This window comes from Rhinolophus sinicus, chromosome 3 (assembly GCF_057876585.1).
Source record: "Rhinolophus sinicus isolate RSI-liver-muscle chromosome 3, RSI-T2T, whole genome shotgun sequence".
NCBI lineage: Eukaryota > Metazoa > Chordata > Mammalia > Chiroptera > Rhinolophidae > Rhinolophus > Rhinolophus sinicus.
The window spans coordinates 75,934,423-75,950,526 of NC_142503.1; the positions used below are offsets into that span (position 1 = coordinate 75,934,423).

The 16,104-nt window shown below is 39.3% G+C and overlaps 1 protein-coding gene across 2 annotated transcripts in view; it reads right to left on the minus strand.

The window, feature by feature from the left end:
- EPB41L4A (erythrocyte membrane protein band 4.1 like 4A) overlaps positions 1-16,104 on the minus strand; it is a 226,423-nt gene that overhangs the window by 63,458 nt on the left and 146,861 nt on the right. For both annotated transcript variants that reach the window (XM_019727789.3, XM_019727788.3), the window contains exons 10-12: positions 12,480-12,571; positions 11,006-11,083; positions 5,476-5,597 (exon numbers count right to left, since the gene is read on the minus strand). In XM_019727789.3, coding sequence (XP_019583348.2) covers positions 5,476-5,597; positions 11,006-11,083; positions 12,480-12,571 — 292 coding nt within the window. The remainder of the gene's footprint in view (positions 1-5,475; positions 5,598-11,005; positions 11,084-12,479; positions 12,572-16,104) is intronic.

The window sequence follows — 16,104 nt, forward strand, 5'->3', positions numbered from 1 at the left end:
AAAACCCAGATTTATCAGCTGTAGTTTGTTCACTAGAGCACACGTCCTCGGTCTGATGTGCCAGTCTACTCACATAGCTTGGCTTTCATCTGCCTTAAAAACACTTTTAAAGATATATTTCTGATTGCAAGCCAAGGTGGGCTTCTGCTGACGTCACATCTGACACAAGGTGCCAATTAGAAGAAGTGTTCCGTATGACTATTACTTCATGGACAGTATAATTTCTCAGCAGCCAAAGGTATAGAGGCATCAAGTGAAACGGTACTTCACTACGTCAAAGCATTCCTCTGTCTCTCCTGCTTTGGGCCACACCCACCTCAGGTTACCAACAGACAGTGATCCATATGTAAATCATTTAATACAGGGTCCAGAGCTGTGTGACACCGTCATCCCTCGGAGTTGGCCAACTGAGCTGCTAACTACAAAGTTCTCATGACAGGAGTCATGGAGCATTGAATGCAATTTAGTGATGCCCATGGGGGATGCTGGGGGAACCCCCAGTGACCCCAGGGCAGGTGGATCAGTCATTCACACAGAAGAGACAGTCCTCAAGCCATCAAGTTAGCACTTACACACTTTCCTTTAAAGGAAATCAATTGCCAATAATGTACAATTCTGGGAACTTGACATAAATATCCAAATGTCATGCTTCCCTTAAAACACAGGAAGATTTGACAACACTGCGTGTGCACTCCTGTACAGAAACAACTGCCGTGGGCCTGAGCAGTAGCTGTCTGTTCGCAGACGAGCACGAATCATCACTGAGAAGTCATTTCCATGACCCCGCAGGCATTGTGCTTGCAGCACCTTCCACATACTCCAAGTGGGAATGCCAAAATGTCCCCCGATCTTGCTTTTCAGTGGTCTGAAGACAACTATTTATTTCTCTGTTCATCAGTGCAATATCCATAAGAACTACAAAAGCTGGACCAGACAATCATAGCATTGTTTATCCATGGCAAGTGGCTTCACCCATTACTTTTCTTACAGCTCGTTATGGATTATAGCCAACTAGTCTGTCTGTACTGCCTACTTATAGCAGACACTGTCTTCTGACAAGAACCCACCCCCGGGAGTTGCCAAGACCTTGTCAGAGAAAGGCCTGTACAAATATGCACTTTCCCTTTCTGCCATCTCCTCTCCCCTCCCGCTTTACCCCTCCTTAGATGCCATTTAGATTTGCAGGAATGCTCTGGCCGCTTGCCCTGGCGCTGAACTCCTCTGGGTGGGGCCGCAGGCAGGCTGGGTGCAGGACTCTTGACTCTGGAATGCACTTCCTCATAGAGGTGCCAAGGCCTAACCTTGGCGGATTCTACACACAATGGCTTTTCAGCTACCGGGGCATTTATTATTACAGATTGAGAGGTGAAACAAAGGCTTTTTCAATTTGCAGAGAACTGAGCCGCAGGTTAAGGGGTGGAGTCACCTCGTTTGACTGAATTTCTTTAACTTCAAAAGAAATAAAAGAATATCTTCTAGAGTAACAAGCCATGCATTAGAAATGAATAACATAAACAAAGAGCAAAAGTCTCCTTCCTATCACAACTTGTTTTTTATTATATATAAATGTTAAGTGGGAGGTGAGAATTTATGTCAGGAACTCCTGAAACTAGTTCCAAAATTTTATTTTAGAGAGAATACCAGCAGAATTCAATCTATGAAAATGAATAGCTGGATTTATTGGAGTTTTGTGTTTTTTTTTTAAATCTACCTTCTATTAGGTTGGTGCAAAAGTAATTGTGGTTTTTGCAATTATTTTTAACCTTTTAAACCACGATTACTTTTGCACCAACCTAATATTTGAACCACAATTCCATTTTTGCCAAATACAGTACAATCTAATTAAACTTTTCCTATGTCTTGAAATCAGCTCGCTACCATTCTAATTGTCAAAATTTTTAAATAAAAATGTAAGTATTTGTGGCAGAGTAATTTAACAAGGTAATACTTTTGTTTCTCTTTGATCGGTAAAAAATAATTTTTTTAAAAAAATGAGAGGTATTGTTCCTTTCCTGCCCAGCTACTCATGCATGAGGTTCCAGAAACAGGGAGCTTTTCTGAGAAATTGGCCTGCTCTGAAGCTGAGAGTGTGGGAGGAAGAAGTGACAGAGCTAGAAGGGGTTCCTGGGGTGGTGGGGACAAGGAGAGACCTGAGAGCTACAGTGACCAAATGACCTGCAGGCCAGCCCCCCCACCCCCTTCCCAGCATCCCCCACCCCCTTCCAGGCAGCAGAGCCTCAGAGTGGGGCTGGCTGCGTGGTCTCTCCAGGAGAGCTTGTCCCTAAACCTAGGAGGCTCCCCGGGCTCACCACCACCCCTCCCCAGCAGTCGAGCTTCATGAGGCCTGGTGCAATGGGACAAGGGGCCAAGTGGTAAGTGCTGAAGGTGAAGACGAGAGGGCTTCCCTTCAGATATTCTGCTCCAAATCAGAACCCCACCACGGTCGTAAGAGTGGAGGATGGGTGAGACTGGGTTCAATGGAGGCTCAAACCAGAGGACATGTGAATTAGAGGAAAAAGAAAATGCAACGTTTAAAGAAACAGAATAACCTTACTTCCTGCCCCACAACATCCTTCATGTGTACATGACAACACTGCCGCATTGCCATCTGCGAAATGATCCTTCTGTAACCCAGACAATCACACACTGTCAAGGGGAAGGTCGTTTCTGGGTCCCCAGAATACATCAGTTTTGTGGAATACAGGCCTGAAAAGTCAGGATGAAAGTAATTCAAACTCTAAGGGAAATGTATGCACAGCAAAGTCTTAGTTTTTAAACACAGCATTGTCTAATCCTCTTTTTAGAATACAGATGATGAAAATACACCGTTAAGATAGATGTAATAAACTTGCATGAATCCTTAAGCTATCACTACAAGGACATTCACTTTAGTTATATTTATAGGCCTCTAAATTTGAAGCAGCTTCATTATCCAAGAACTAAAAATTGGTTGAATAAATTATGTCACGTCTATATATCTATGCAGGAGAAAATTATACAGATCTTAAAATGGTGCTATACAGAAACATTGAAACACTTATCAGAACATATCCATTATATATTCTAAAATAAGAAAAGTAGGTTGTAAAACATTGCTATATAATGTTTGCAGAAAAGATATACAAACGACTAGACGGCTACCTAATATAGTTTAGTACTAGGAGAATGGAATTGAATATGAAATTACTTTTTTTCTTTTTAGAAGGGAAGGTTATAAGTTTCCTAAACTGTGTAAAGCAAGCATGTATTTATAAAATAATAAAAGCATAACACGTGCTGCATTTTTAGAAGATCCACCTGATGCTGAGAGGCTGACCTCGAGAAGTGGGGGCTGTGCATTATCCACACACTGTTCCCTTACCGAAGAGGGAGCGCGTTTTAATAGAACACAAGTGGGTGGGGTGGGAGGAAGGAGGTGGACGTGAGGGCTCAGTCCAGTCCCAGACTGTTCTGTGAAAACTGCGTTTGGCTGCACCTGCATAAGCCATGAGAAAAACCAAAACAAAACCAAAAACCCTTGTCCTTAAATTAAAAGCTTCTAGAATTTGGGCTTCCAAAGAGAGCCTCCCCCCTACACACACACATACAAAAAAGTGTTACAGAGGCAGATATTTTTATGAGTATAGGAGAAGAAAAAGAGCAACCTGAGCAGGGTTGTATAAAAAGCATGTGTGATGATTCCTGCATCTCAAGTGGAATCAATTGTTAATTTGAAGCAAGGAATGTTTTTGATATTCTCAGTTGATCTCGGAATAATTTCATGAGGCATGGCGATTCAGAAATAGCACAGGATTTGAAAGTTTGCATATTGATTATACTCTGCTGGACTTGATCCAAATGGGATTTAAGACTGCTCATATACAAAGGTAAATACAAAAGATCAAGATAAAGATAGTAAATATTAAGGCTAAAATTTTTGTCCTAAGCCATTGCTTCTGACGTAATCTTGGCCAAATTACTTTATAAATCTCAGTTTCCTCACCAGACAAATGGGGGATAATAATAATACTTATGTGGCAAGGTAATCTATTGCAAAATTAAATCATGTCTTATTTTTGCCATTGTAGAACCATCAGAAAGAATTTAATTTCCTCTCAGCCCAGTGACAGGAGGGGATCAGATTTAATTTCACTTTAGAAACACTAAGTCAAGTGACATTCTCACAGCCAGCGGTGGTAAAGCAAATTCAAACATTTACTTCATCAGCTTGGCTCGAGGATGAAATGAAACAAAGGATGTCATAATGCTATGTCAACTGTCATGCAAGGTTCAGATGATAATTATTGTTATTAAAAATTCCATTTACTTCACACACTACAGCAAAAAGACCCAGGAGACTGGGGCTCTCATCCCAGCCCCACCTCTATCTAGCTGCTGGGACAATGTCTCCCTCATCTGAAAAATGGGAACATACCCTACCCGACAGGGTTATTGTGAGGCTCAAATGAGATAATATACGTGAAAAGTCTGTGGAGAGTGTTCTATAAGCAAGCCACAACCAAAGGCAGTAATATCATTCTACAGTAAAATTCTGTGAGTTCTGAGCATTGAACATGGATTAAAACTGATTGATTAGGTGCTTTTATCAAAGAAGTAGTCTGCATTAAAAACAAAAAGTCTACATAACCCAAATGTCTATCAACAGTAGAATGGATAAAGAAACTGTCAGGCAACAGAATACTTACAGCAAGAAAAATGAATGCACTTTAATATACACTACACATAATACGGATAGAAAGAAGCAAGACAAAAGAACACATACTATGAGTCATGCATATAATGTTAAAAAGACAAAATACATTAGCTTGTTCAGGGAAGGCTACATAAGTAGTAAAATTATAAAGAAAAATAAGGAAAAAATTATCACAAAGTCAAAAGGGGGTTTTCTCTGGTTGGCAAAAGAGTAGACAGTGAAGATGTGAGCAGACAAACAAAAGGGACTTCTTAGCTTGCAGGCTATGTTAAATTGTGTGTGTGCGCGTGTGTGCGTGTATATATATTTATTATATATATGTATACACATGTACATTTATATGTGATTGGCATTTGTATGTACATTTTATACGTTTTTCTATACGTATATTACAGTTCACGATAAAAGTCCAACAATAACAAAACACCAACTGAATTCTATACAAATTATGTCAACAATGCTCCTTTTTTTAAAAAAAGACTTCCTAAGAGTTTGTTTCAATTCGGATCTCAGATACATCCAACTTAAGAAATCACTTACTCAGCTGAGATTTTGTTTAGTCTCTTCTAAATGGAAGTGTAGTCATTAAGCAGGTTACGGGGATTCAAGTTGACTACTTGCCTACTTATGAATAAGTTCTGACTGCTTAGACATTTTCACTGTCAAATCAAAAATTCTAGCATTAACAATAAAAAAGAAATACAATTGGACTATAGTCACCACCTGAGCACAGCCTATACCACCAGCCTAACAGGAAACACAAGTTTACACCCATGACTTACCAGCAGACTGTGTTTGTGCTATTCTCTTAGGATAAGTCTTGCTTCGACTTCTTGCCACATTCTGATCTGGCCGGGGAAGTTGAATAGAAAGATCTCGACTCATTTGCAATGCTGTCCTGCCACTTGAAAAATGCAACGTTTTGATTAACACAGGTAAAACCACACAGCTACCAAATTAAACAACAGCTTATTCAGAATATCTGCAAAGTATGGAAAGAAGAAAAAAACACACTCACACAGGCTGTAAGCATATATGGGTTTTCAATCGATTCTCCCTGCAACACCAACCAAGGAAATATTAAATTCTAATTGGAAGGATTTAAGTTAGACAGGAGGAATATCTCTCAGGAGAAGAAACAGCGGAAAGGGGCTTAGTAGAGGCGGAGTCAGGTTTAGATTTAAGCAGAATGATGGGCTAAAAATAGAGGATGCTGATTGACTTCCAACTCTACAACTAAATACTAAAGAAATGATGGCAGGCTGAATATACTCAGTCAACAAAATTACATGGGTCAACAAGCCCCACGTTTTACCTGCATAGCAAGTTGTAATGCCTCCCCTACAGGACCACTGTGTGATCTACTCTCAACCTTGCTATGGCACCATCAACCCTTTAGAATGCCCACCTCACCTGTGCCAGATCAAGTGCCCAGGATGATTTAAAGCAGGCCTAAAACCCGTGCACAGTGCTGCTTCTCTAGCCTGTGAGGATCCAGGAGGGTTAGCTCTCTCTGGGCTGGACTCATCTTCCCAAGGAACTGTGTCATTTCATTTGCGGGATTTCAGTGAACGATCATCCCACTGAAAACGTATTCCACAGCTGCTGAATTTAAGCCAGAGAATGATCCTGGCTTTCACCTCAATATTTTAGGCAAATTTTCCACCTAAACATCATTTAGGCACAAGAAGAAATGCATTTTGGGGGCCGGCCAGGTGGCTCAGGCGGTTAGAGCTCAGTGCTCCTAACTACAAAGGCTGCCAGTTCGGTTCCCACATGGGCCAGTGGGCTCTCAACAGAAGGTTGCCAGTTCAATTCCTCGAGTCCTACAAGTGATGGTGGGCTCTGCCCCCTGCAACTAAGCTTGAACATGGCACCTTGAGCTGAGCTGCTGCTGAGCTCCCGAATGGCTCAGTTGGTTGGAGTGCGTCCTCTCAACCACAAGGTTGCCGGTTCGACTCCCGCAAGGGATGGTGGGCTGCGCCCCCTGCAACTAGCAATGGGCAACTGGACCTGGAGCGGAGCTGCATCCTCCACAACTAAGATTGAAAGGACAACAACTTGACTGGAAAAAAGTCCTGGAAGTACACACTGTTCCCCAATAAAGTCCTGTTCCCCTTCCCCAATAAAAAATCTTAAAAAAGAAGAAAAAAAGAAAAAAAGAAATGCATTTCTATTTGTCCCATTGATGGGAAGACAAAGAGCCTTTTAATGACCCCAAATCCTATTCCTCCTACATTTACAGAATAAATATTGGTGACTCTCTTCCAAAAGAGATTAAATGAGAGTTACAAAGCAAAATTTACCTCCTACATGCTTCTGTGACAATTTCCCCTCCTCACCACTCCATCCATCTTTATTAGAAAAATTTTTTTTAAATGCTTGAAACAGTCATACAAATCAGGCTAATCGGGGACAACACTTGATATGAGCTACCGTGAATTAAGATGTCAAGTCAAATCTATAGTGTACTTCATGTTTAACAGATCATGAGAACCGGGGGAGGGGAGAGGAGCAAACTGTGACAGGTTTTCTTTCACTTGAAATTTAACTATATGGTATTTTTAAAGTTAGTACATAAGGTAACATGAATAGCAACATCTCTCTCCTGAAAAGCTAAAAGAAAAAAAAAAAATCTATAGAGAGGGCAAAATTCCATTATTATAAATGGTTTGGAGTATGAAGATAAGACTTACAACAGACTTTCTCTGTTATAATACTTGGATATTGTATACTTTGCTGCATAAAGAAAAAAAATTTGTCCTAAAAATAGAACCCATTCTGTGGACCACTGAGGCATTTTACAATGAGATTTTACTTTATTATTCAATTTTTCCTCATGGGTTTGCTCTCAGAAATAAAGGAGAAATGACAAAATCGTGTCAGAAAATTAATAAAATGATGGTCCAGAAACATAAACTGATCTGCCACAGGCTGTATGGGCCCCGGGACACTTTCGGGCCTCCAGCCGGTCCGTACAGCACAGCCTGGATGTGTGGGACAAGGAACATAACACTCACTCTGAAGTTGCAAGCCCGGTCTGAAAAACATAGCTCTGTTACAACTGTAACAGGTTACAATCAACAGATTTTAACAGAAATAATCAACAGGTTATTTTTGAAACTCCTGGAGCCTTATTTTCATCATTTATAATATATTTCTACTTGTTCTTACCATTTTCTAGCAGAAATACTCTTGTACAGTATTCTTACTATTTCCCTGTAGCGTTAAGTATTTGATTACTAGAGAGATTTATAGTGCCTGGTGGCTCTCCGAAGTGACCGCACAGCAATTTATTCCCATGATCACCCACTTTCCTCCCTCCCCACACTCGGGCACACAGACTCCTATTCTATGCCGACTGGCACTGTCAGTAGCTCTTCAGCCTCAAAGTAAGGGCACAATCGGCAATCAATGGCGTAGAGAGAAGAGAACATGACTGGAAATGCCTAGGTTCAAATCCCAGCTTTGCCAGTTACTCCTTAAAGGTCTTTTAGTTCAATTACTTTTGTGGGGCTCAAGTTTCTCATCTGTATAAATGAGGATATGATATTTCCTTTGGCAGGTCACTGAGCGGATTAAATAAAGTAACACATGTGAAAGCACCTGACACAAAGAAGGTTGTCACGAGAACTTGTTCTCCCTTCCACGCTTTAAGAAACGTGGAAAGTGTGTGTGACTTAAGTCCTACAAGAAAATTATCTGGGTTTCCAGGGGCAGGGGTTCTCAGGCCCAATTCTCATTTCTGGAGTATAAATTCTACACAACTCATTCATTCATCAAAACCAGGAGTGCCCTACAAACTTCAAGGTTAATTTTTAAAAGGCTTGAAAAAAGAGGTATCAGTGTACAAAAAAATATTTAATCAAAGATTTGACCAATCTCTATTTCAGATTACTGATCTCTGATAATAAAACAATAATAAAAAAAAAGATTAAGATTGTTAGATTTCAGCTCAGTCTTTCTCCAGAAATTTAATTTAGAATTTTGGAAAGGACTGGCTGACACTTATCACTAAAAATGTCTAATTTTTCCCTTCTCAAGTAATGATAAGGTTTTCTAAAAGATGCTGGAATCCCCTCAGTATTCTGCAAGCCCAAAGATGCAGGAAAGAGAGGAAAGACTAGATAGAACTGTCTTCCTACATCACATACATCTGTACACACACACCACTATAAACACATACACAATTGTACACACAAATACAGACACACCCCCATTCAAATACTGTAGCTACTTTTTATACTGTTCTTTATACCCCATCCTCTAAAAGCCTACAGGGTCAAGGAGGGGCCCTCTGTGTTTCCAGGGCCCTGCTTTCATTCCACCAGATGTACAGAATGTCTCAAGAAAGGAACAGGTCTACGATGTTTGTTAAAGGCTGGTTATTTTTCCTCTTTTGACAATTTACAGTCCATGTGCTGGCGACCACCCAGCTATCTGAGACCCACCCCTGATTAAGCCTAGCTCTGGGCAGTGGGATGAAACGTGTTTCTTCTAGAGATGGCATAACGTTAGTGTTTCCTACATACAGACATGGAGATGTAGGTTTCATTAGACTAACGAGGCAGTTAATACCAGCAATGAAATTAGAACAGATTTAGCGGAGCTTCCAATTCTGCAAAGGTTACCTTTAATTACTTTCTTGGAAGAAATGATATTTAATATGCAAAATCCAATAACTTTCTAATAATAATTCCCAGGAGCCACAACATTTGCATTTCAATACATTTGAGAAATCAGGTATGAGAAAGTGTGGAAACCAACCATAACATATGTTAAACAGCATAATTACAATTTTAATAGTAGGAACAGTAAGACAGATACCTTTTCACTAGCTCCATTTCAATGAAAAAGAGATAGATTTACACATTCTCTCTATCACCCTGGACATGTTTTATGGCCCAGTTGGGAGAAGAGCACAAATAGTGACTATTCACACTTCTTCGCAATATAAAAGTAAATACTCTTTCCCTAAATTTCTGATAATTGTATCACTGTCTAAGGGAGAACCGTGACACCACGAAGGTTACATTTTTAGATATCAATGAATACCTTCATACCAATATCAAGAACATTTGTAATACCATAACATCTAAGTTTTATTTAAGTCATCAAATGAGCAAATATCTGCATAATATATAAAGACTAATATACTGAACATTAATATTAATCACTCTGATTATCTCTGGTTTCCAATTAAAGACAAAGAAAGTGCCGGACTATAAAGGAATTAAAGTCCGGGATATCATTGTTCTGCAAACATTTGACTGGACTTTATTCCTAAGTCTCTTAGGTAAGCATCTCATTCAGTGATGTCTTCAGGGGAACTAACAGAACAGTGTCCCACCACCCCCTTAGGCGGCATTTCTGCAGCCTGCTTGGGTCTTACAGGACGGGGACCTGCTTCACTGGCTGAATGATACTGTTCTGAAGACAGGTGGTTAGATCTGAAACTTTTTATCTTTATAGACCCAATTCCATGCCCTGCAATCACAGGCTCTCCACTTAACAGAAACAAAACAAATTCTTTTTCAAAACATGGAAGGCTCCTATTTTTAATGCTGGTATTAGAAAAAGACACAAGCACCTGCCTGGCTGCCTAAGGAATCAGGCACATCCTGCAACATGCCAAACGTGTGCCTACCGGTTAAACGCACAGGCTCTGTAGTCGACCCCACTTTACTGCTTCCTAGCTGGGTTACCTTGAGAAATGGCTTGGCCTCTTTGAGCCTTAGTTTCCTCACACAGTAATGAGGACGATATTAAGAAAACTGTGATGATTAAATGAAGCAACAAATGGAAAACATTTAGCACAATACACGGCACTTCGTAAATGCTGGATAAAGTTTAGATACATTTGCTAGCGTTACTACATGTAGTCTTTATGCTGCAGAAAACATGGTTTGAGCCATAATATAAAGTATACCTGTGTTACAGTAGGGATCAATTGAATGTTATAGAATGCCAATCAGCTAGTATTCAAAATATCCATTTTGTTTCATAATCAGAACATGATTAGAAATAAGTGATATTTGCATCAAACTAAATTTCTAAGATAGTAATAAGCTCTACTACATTCTAAAAGTCCTATGTTAACGTAGTGAATACAGACATGAAGTATAATTAAACTTGGATAATCATTTTTTTCAAAAACGTTTTAATAAACTATTATGCTCATGAAAATCATTGACACTGTGGAAAAATAAGAAGAAAATTAAACCACAAACTTTACTGTGCACATATGTGGACAGCTGAATTAAACATTGTTTTATTTACACACTTTTCCCCCAAGGAAAAAATGCCATTTACCTATACCGGTGCTTGTAACTCATGGATCCAAACTTGCTGAGTTTTCTTGACAATGAATTTGATTCATTTTCTGGCAGTCTGATTCATTTTTGAAAGAAAATTAGATAAGGACTCATAAATACAGATTCTTATGCAACACTTGAGCAAACGCTAGTTAGAAAATATAATAGCACAACACTGTTTTAACAGCTTGTCAAAATATTTCATTTAGTCTACATATTGGCAGAAAATAATAATCAGTTATTTTCAGCTAATATTTGAAACACAACCGCACTCTAGCCTTTTATATATGTATAATATCAAAGTACTCATACTTTCTGGAGACTATTATATACATCATTGCCCTAGGCAGCTTTAGATGTGAATCACCTTACTTTCTCTCCTGAAATCATACTGGGAACTTTGTCACTATGTTGATTTACTCATGTCAAGGTTCTCATGGCATTTAACCATATCTAATGTGTTGGTTCACTCTTCTTTGTACAATATTCTCTAGTATTTCCCATTCCAGGGTACCTTCACCAGACCCTTCCCTGGGGAACCCCTTGGCCCAGCCCCATGGACCTGGAGGCCATGTGTCAGGTTTTCGGGGCCACATCCCTCTCCTAATACAAACTCTATAAAGGACATTGGTCATTTTACAAGAATGCTTCTCCAACATCATGCAACTTGGAAAAACTCTTCCATGCAAATCAAATAGGAAGAAGAGAAAGAATTAACCTAGTTTTAAATTTAAAAACACCAAAAGATACAGCTTAACGTACCACCTGGTAACATTTAGTTTTACCTTTATACCGTAGGATGTGAAATAAACAAAGTGTCCCCACAATCCAACAGTCAATTCTCTACCCTCCTCTTGACGTACTAGGAGCACAGCAGCAAGGCAGCTGCCAGCTGCCTACTCAGCAAGACATTTTCCTCCCTCATTTCCATCTTCCCACACTCTCTCCTGGTTACTGCTTGTCATACTACATGGCTGGCTCCTCCTGTCCTTGAAATGCTGGGAGGGCCCCACAGCTCAGTCCTTGGCTTTCTGCTTCTCCCTCTTCACTTTTTCCATAGGGACCTCGTCCCGTCGCCTTCGACTTAAATATTAACCTTGGTCTTTCCAGTGAGCTTTGTATGCCCAACTACCTACCCATGTCTCCACTTACATGGCTAACAGGCATTTTAAATTTAGTATGTCCACTGCAGAACACTTAATTTCCACCAATACCAAAGCTTCACTTTTACATAAACCAAAAAAAATTGTCCCTGACCCCTTCTTACAATATGAGCAAAGAAGATACCTATGAGTTTGTGTGGTTTTGCGTATCTACATATCTGTATTATGATCCAGAGAATTAGGTGGCTGAAAAAATAAAAGACAAACACTTCTAAATTTCTACTTGTAGACAGAACAGAATTCTTGTTATGAAGACAAATGCAATTTTCATTTATTGGAACAATGAACAAAACTTTCACGTTCACATACCTAAAAAATGTATGATGTTCTACGCTACACTTCCAAAGATGCTTGCAAGCAGTTTTACTTCGAGCTTCAAAAAAGAACGAGGTTTCATTGCACTGAGAAAGAAAAAGAGAGAACATGAATTATTGACCTCACGTTTTTCAGATGACAGCCATCCTCTAAGTACTAAAAATTCAAGTAAACAGACAAATTATGAACGCATAACAGAAAGACTGTTATCTTTATAGCTGGTTTTAGAAGTGTGCCTTAACACTTTCAGTTAATTAAAATAACAAAATATAAACTTCATGTAAATCTTAGTGCCGTCACCTCCTTCCGCATCACCCCATGGTCATGGATAAACAAGGTGATGGCACTGAAGGACCAAAAACTCTTTGGTCATAAATGGGAACCAAAACAGGATTTGTATGCAAATCAACTCCCCAGAAAAAAGGAGATGCCTATAAATCCAGTTCTTAACTGTATTGCTTTCAGGGACGTCCAGGCCACACTTAAACTGATGTCTTATCTCAAGAGGCTCACTCGGGCGCATGACCAGCACAGCAGGGAAATCTGGGCAAATTAAACAATGTCTGATTCTGACTTTCTCCATTCTGCGTCAATTTATTGGGTGAATTAAATTCAATGATATGACAGATGTAAATTGTCACATAATAGGTAGACAATAAATTTTAACGATTATTTTAATCCAGTGGTTACTTAAGTCTATATTTAACACCTAAGAAACAAAGGCAGTATTAGGGGTAATTCTAACTGTGCAGAAGATATTATTTATTGTTTTTTAAGTGACCGAATAGTTAAGTAAAATACAACATAAGTACTAAAACAATAAACCACAAGCTCTGTGAAGTTGTATGTTTGCTAATTTAGTTTCAGAGAAAAAACAAGCTCATATCTCAAATTCAGAAATGCCCCCAGGAATGAGGTTTCTGTGTATTCATAAACACAAATTGTCAAAATGATCCCCGCCCCACCCTGCTACATTTAACAAGGACAGAACATTTATATGTATGAAATTACTCCTAAGTCCATCTGGAATGAGACTGCACAATTTAGAAATTTATTTGTAAAAATGAAAGAGTGTGTTAAAAACAGAGCCAATATATGCATGTTACAGCAAGACAACCTGTAATTCCAAAATCTTGTGAGGTAGAGGAAGAACGTAGGACAATTCCCAGATTTCTGGCTTGGGTGCTGCTAAATATTAAAATACAGCAAGTGGGGGAAAACGAGGGGATAGCGAGGGAATGAACAATAAACCCAGGCTATTTTGATTTTGAGGTGCCCATGGAACTGAGAATTAACATGCCTAGTGGGCCAGTAAACAGAGCTAAGGAATGAGATGGTATCTGCTGACACAGAGAATTTCCCTCTTGAGTGTAAAAGAGATTGCTCAGGGAGAGTGCACAGAGTGGACAAAGGTGGAATCACAGCAGAGATGCTCCTGTGAAGGTGGAGAGAGAGAGGTCAAACGGACCAGGAGGCTGGGAGGAGAGTGCAAGTCTCAAGTGACCCAGAAAGGTCAAACAGGGTTTCAAAGGAGGTTACCGCATTTCACGGTAAGAAATCTTCAGGAACTTTCATGAAAGGAATAGGGATGACAAAACTAGAGATGAGGAAGAAAAGTCAATGAATTCAGAAAGTGTTTTCCAAAAGTGGAAGAGAAACAAAAAGCATTCAATCTTAAAAATAAAATAAATCTCCTCAAATTTTCCATGGACTGATTTTCACTTTATTTTCCACAAAATGTTGGCATACTTTCGCTTTTCAAATACAGACCTGGTCGCAGGATAGCTACTTTTTAACATATTTTTTTAAACTATCATCACTTCATGAAAGGAAAAAAGGTATTTAAGATCCAGTCAGAATTGGATTTTCTCAAGTTTCCTTTGGTACAAATATGTTAAAGGGACAAAAGAGCTTCCTTCCCACAGGCCCCCTACTTACTTCTGCCATGTGCCAAGGACAAATATAAACTTATCCTCCGCATATACAGCGCTTTACCAGCGCTGCCTGTTGCTCCATCTGATTGTCAGCAGGGTGATCCAAATATTAAAAGGAGGGTTAACATAACTGAAAATGGAGCCAGGGATTCTGAATAAATCGTGTGTGTTTTTGCCACTCACAGGACTGCTGGCATGAATTTAACAGATGTGGTATTTCAAACGTCTTTCTTTCTATCACTCTCCTACCTACTAAACTTTTTCCAAAAAGACATGGATAATAGCATATTTCCATACGCTCAAAGATGAGGAGCTAAGTTCATTCCAACATAGTGCGCAGATACTTTATCCCAGCATCCAATGCTTGCTTTTGGCAAAGTTACTCAAACACCTTCATAGCTTTTGTCATTTCACGTCAGAAGCAAAGCTATGGTCTGAATCTATTTCTTTGTATTTTATAATCTGATCAAGCTTAAACCACCCGTAACACAGATATCACTTCGGGACTTCACTACACTGTGGATTTCTAGGTAAAGTTGGCTCCAACCCCCAATTCCATCATCTATTAAGAATTCCGGACCTGTATCATATCGATGGCATGTCAATCTAACTCTTCGTCAGTCTTCTCAGTCTCTTTTTCCCAGTTTTGCTGTCTGTTTCTTTGCAAACTTGATGAAAGACATTTACTTTAGTCTGGCTTCTCCTAAGTGTACTGAGATTCCTGACAGGGCATGGAGGGGCTCACACTTAAAGTTGCAAAGTGACTTACTATCCCAGGGTCCACTCAACCTTCCATGCCTCTCCCAAGCCTGCCTCCCCCCCTTGCCACTCACAGCCCCTCTGGCCAGTTCCGTTTCTGTCGTGGGAAGCAGCCAGGACTGGACAGTCTCCCTAAATTATGAGGATGGACATCTTCACAATCCTATGGTTACACAATTTGTCCCACTTCCAAGGTCATTAGAAGTAACCTAAGGTTCATCGCATAGGTCACATATTTAAGAGGAAAAGAGATTAGTATTTGACTATAATAAGATGTAACAGCTATAAACACTGGAAAAGCCTATGGCAGAGGTTGCCTATCAATGATGTACAGAGACAGAGGACAGATTAAAAGAGTGAGATTATAAATCTAAAGAATTGGGGGATTTTGTTGTTTTTAACATTCAGTCTCTACAAGATGTGCACGTACTTGGCAATTATTAACTTACTTTAGGCACTAGGGGGAAAATACCAAAACCATCAGGGCTGATAGCAAAAGACTGAAATAACCTAATTACTAATAATGTAAAGGAAGGCAAGTGTTGGAAGTATAAAAATATATTCTTCAACTGAAAACAGACACCAAAGAGATATCACAAAATTTTAACTGTTTTAAGAAATGTTATCTTTAAAAATGGTGAGGTTGACATAACTGCATTTTTAAAAATTGAACTATGTTTGTATATGTATGAGAGTAGGCACGCTTGTTTTAATGACTTTCCCCATATTTCCCACTGCTCTCTTTTCTAGGCATCCTGATTTCAAACCCAGATAAAGAATTCAAAGTGAGACCTGCAACAAAAAAAAATACCAATCTTGTTATTTTATGAATGGAAAGTTAGAAGGGAATTATAAAACACTGAGTAAAATATTATCTTATTTTTTTCAAACTTTTTCTTTACATCCTGCTCCCTAAAGAGTATTTC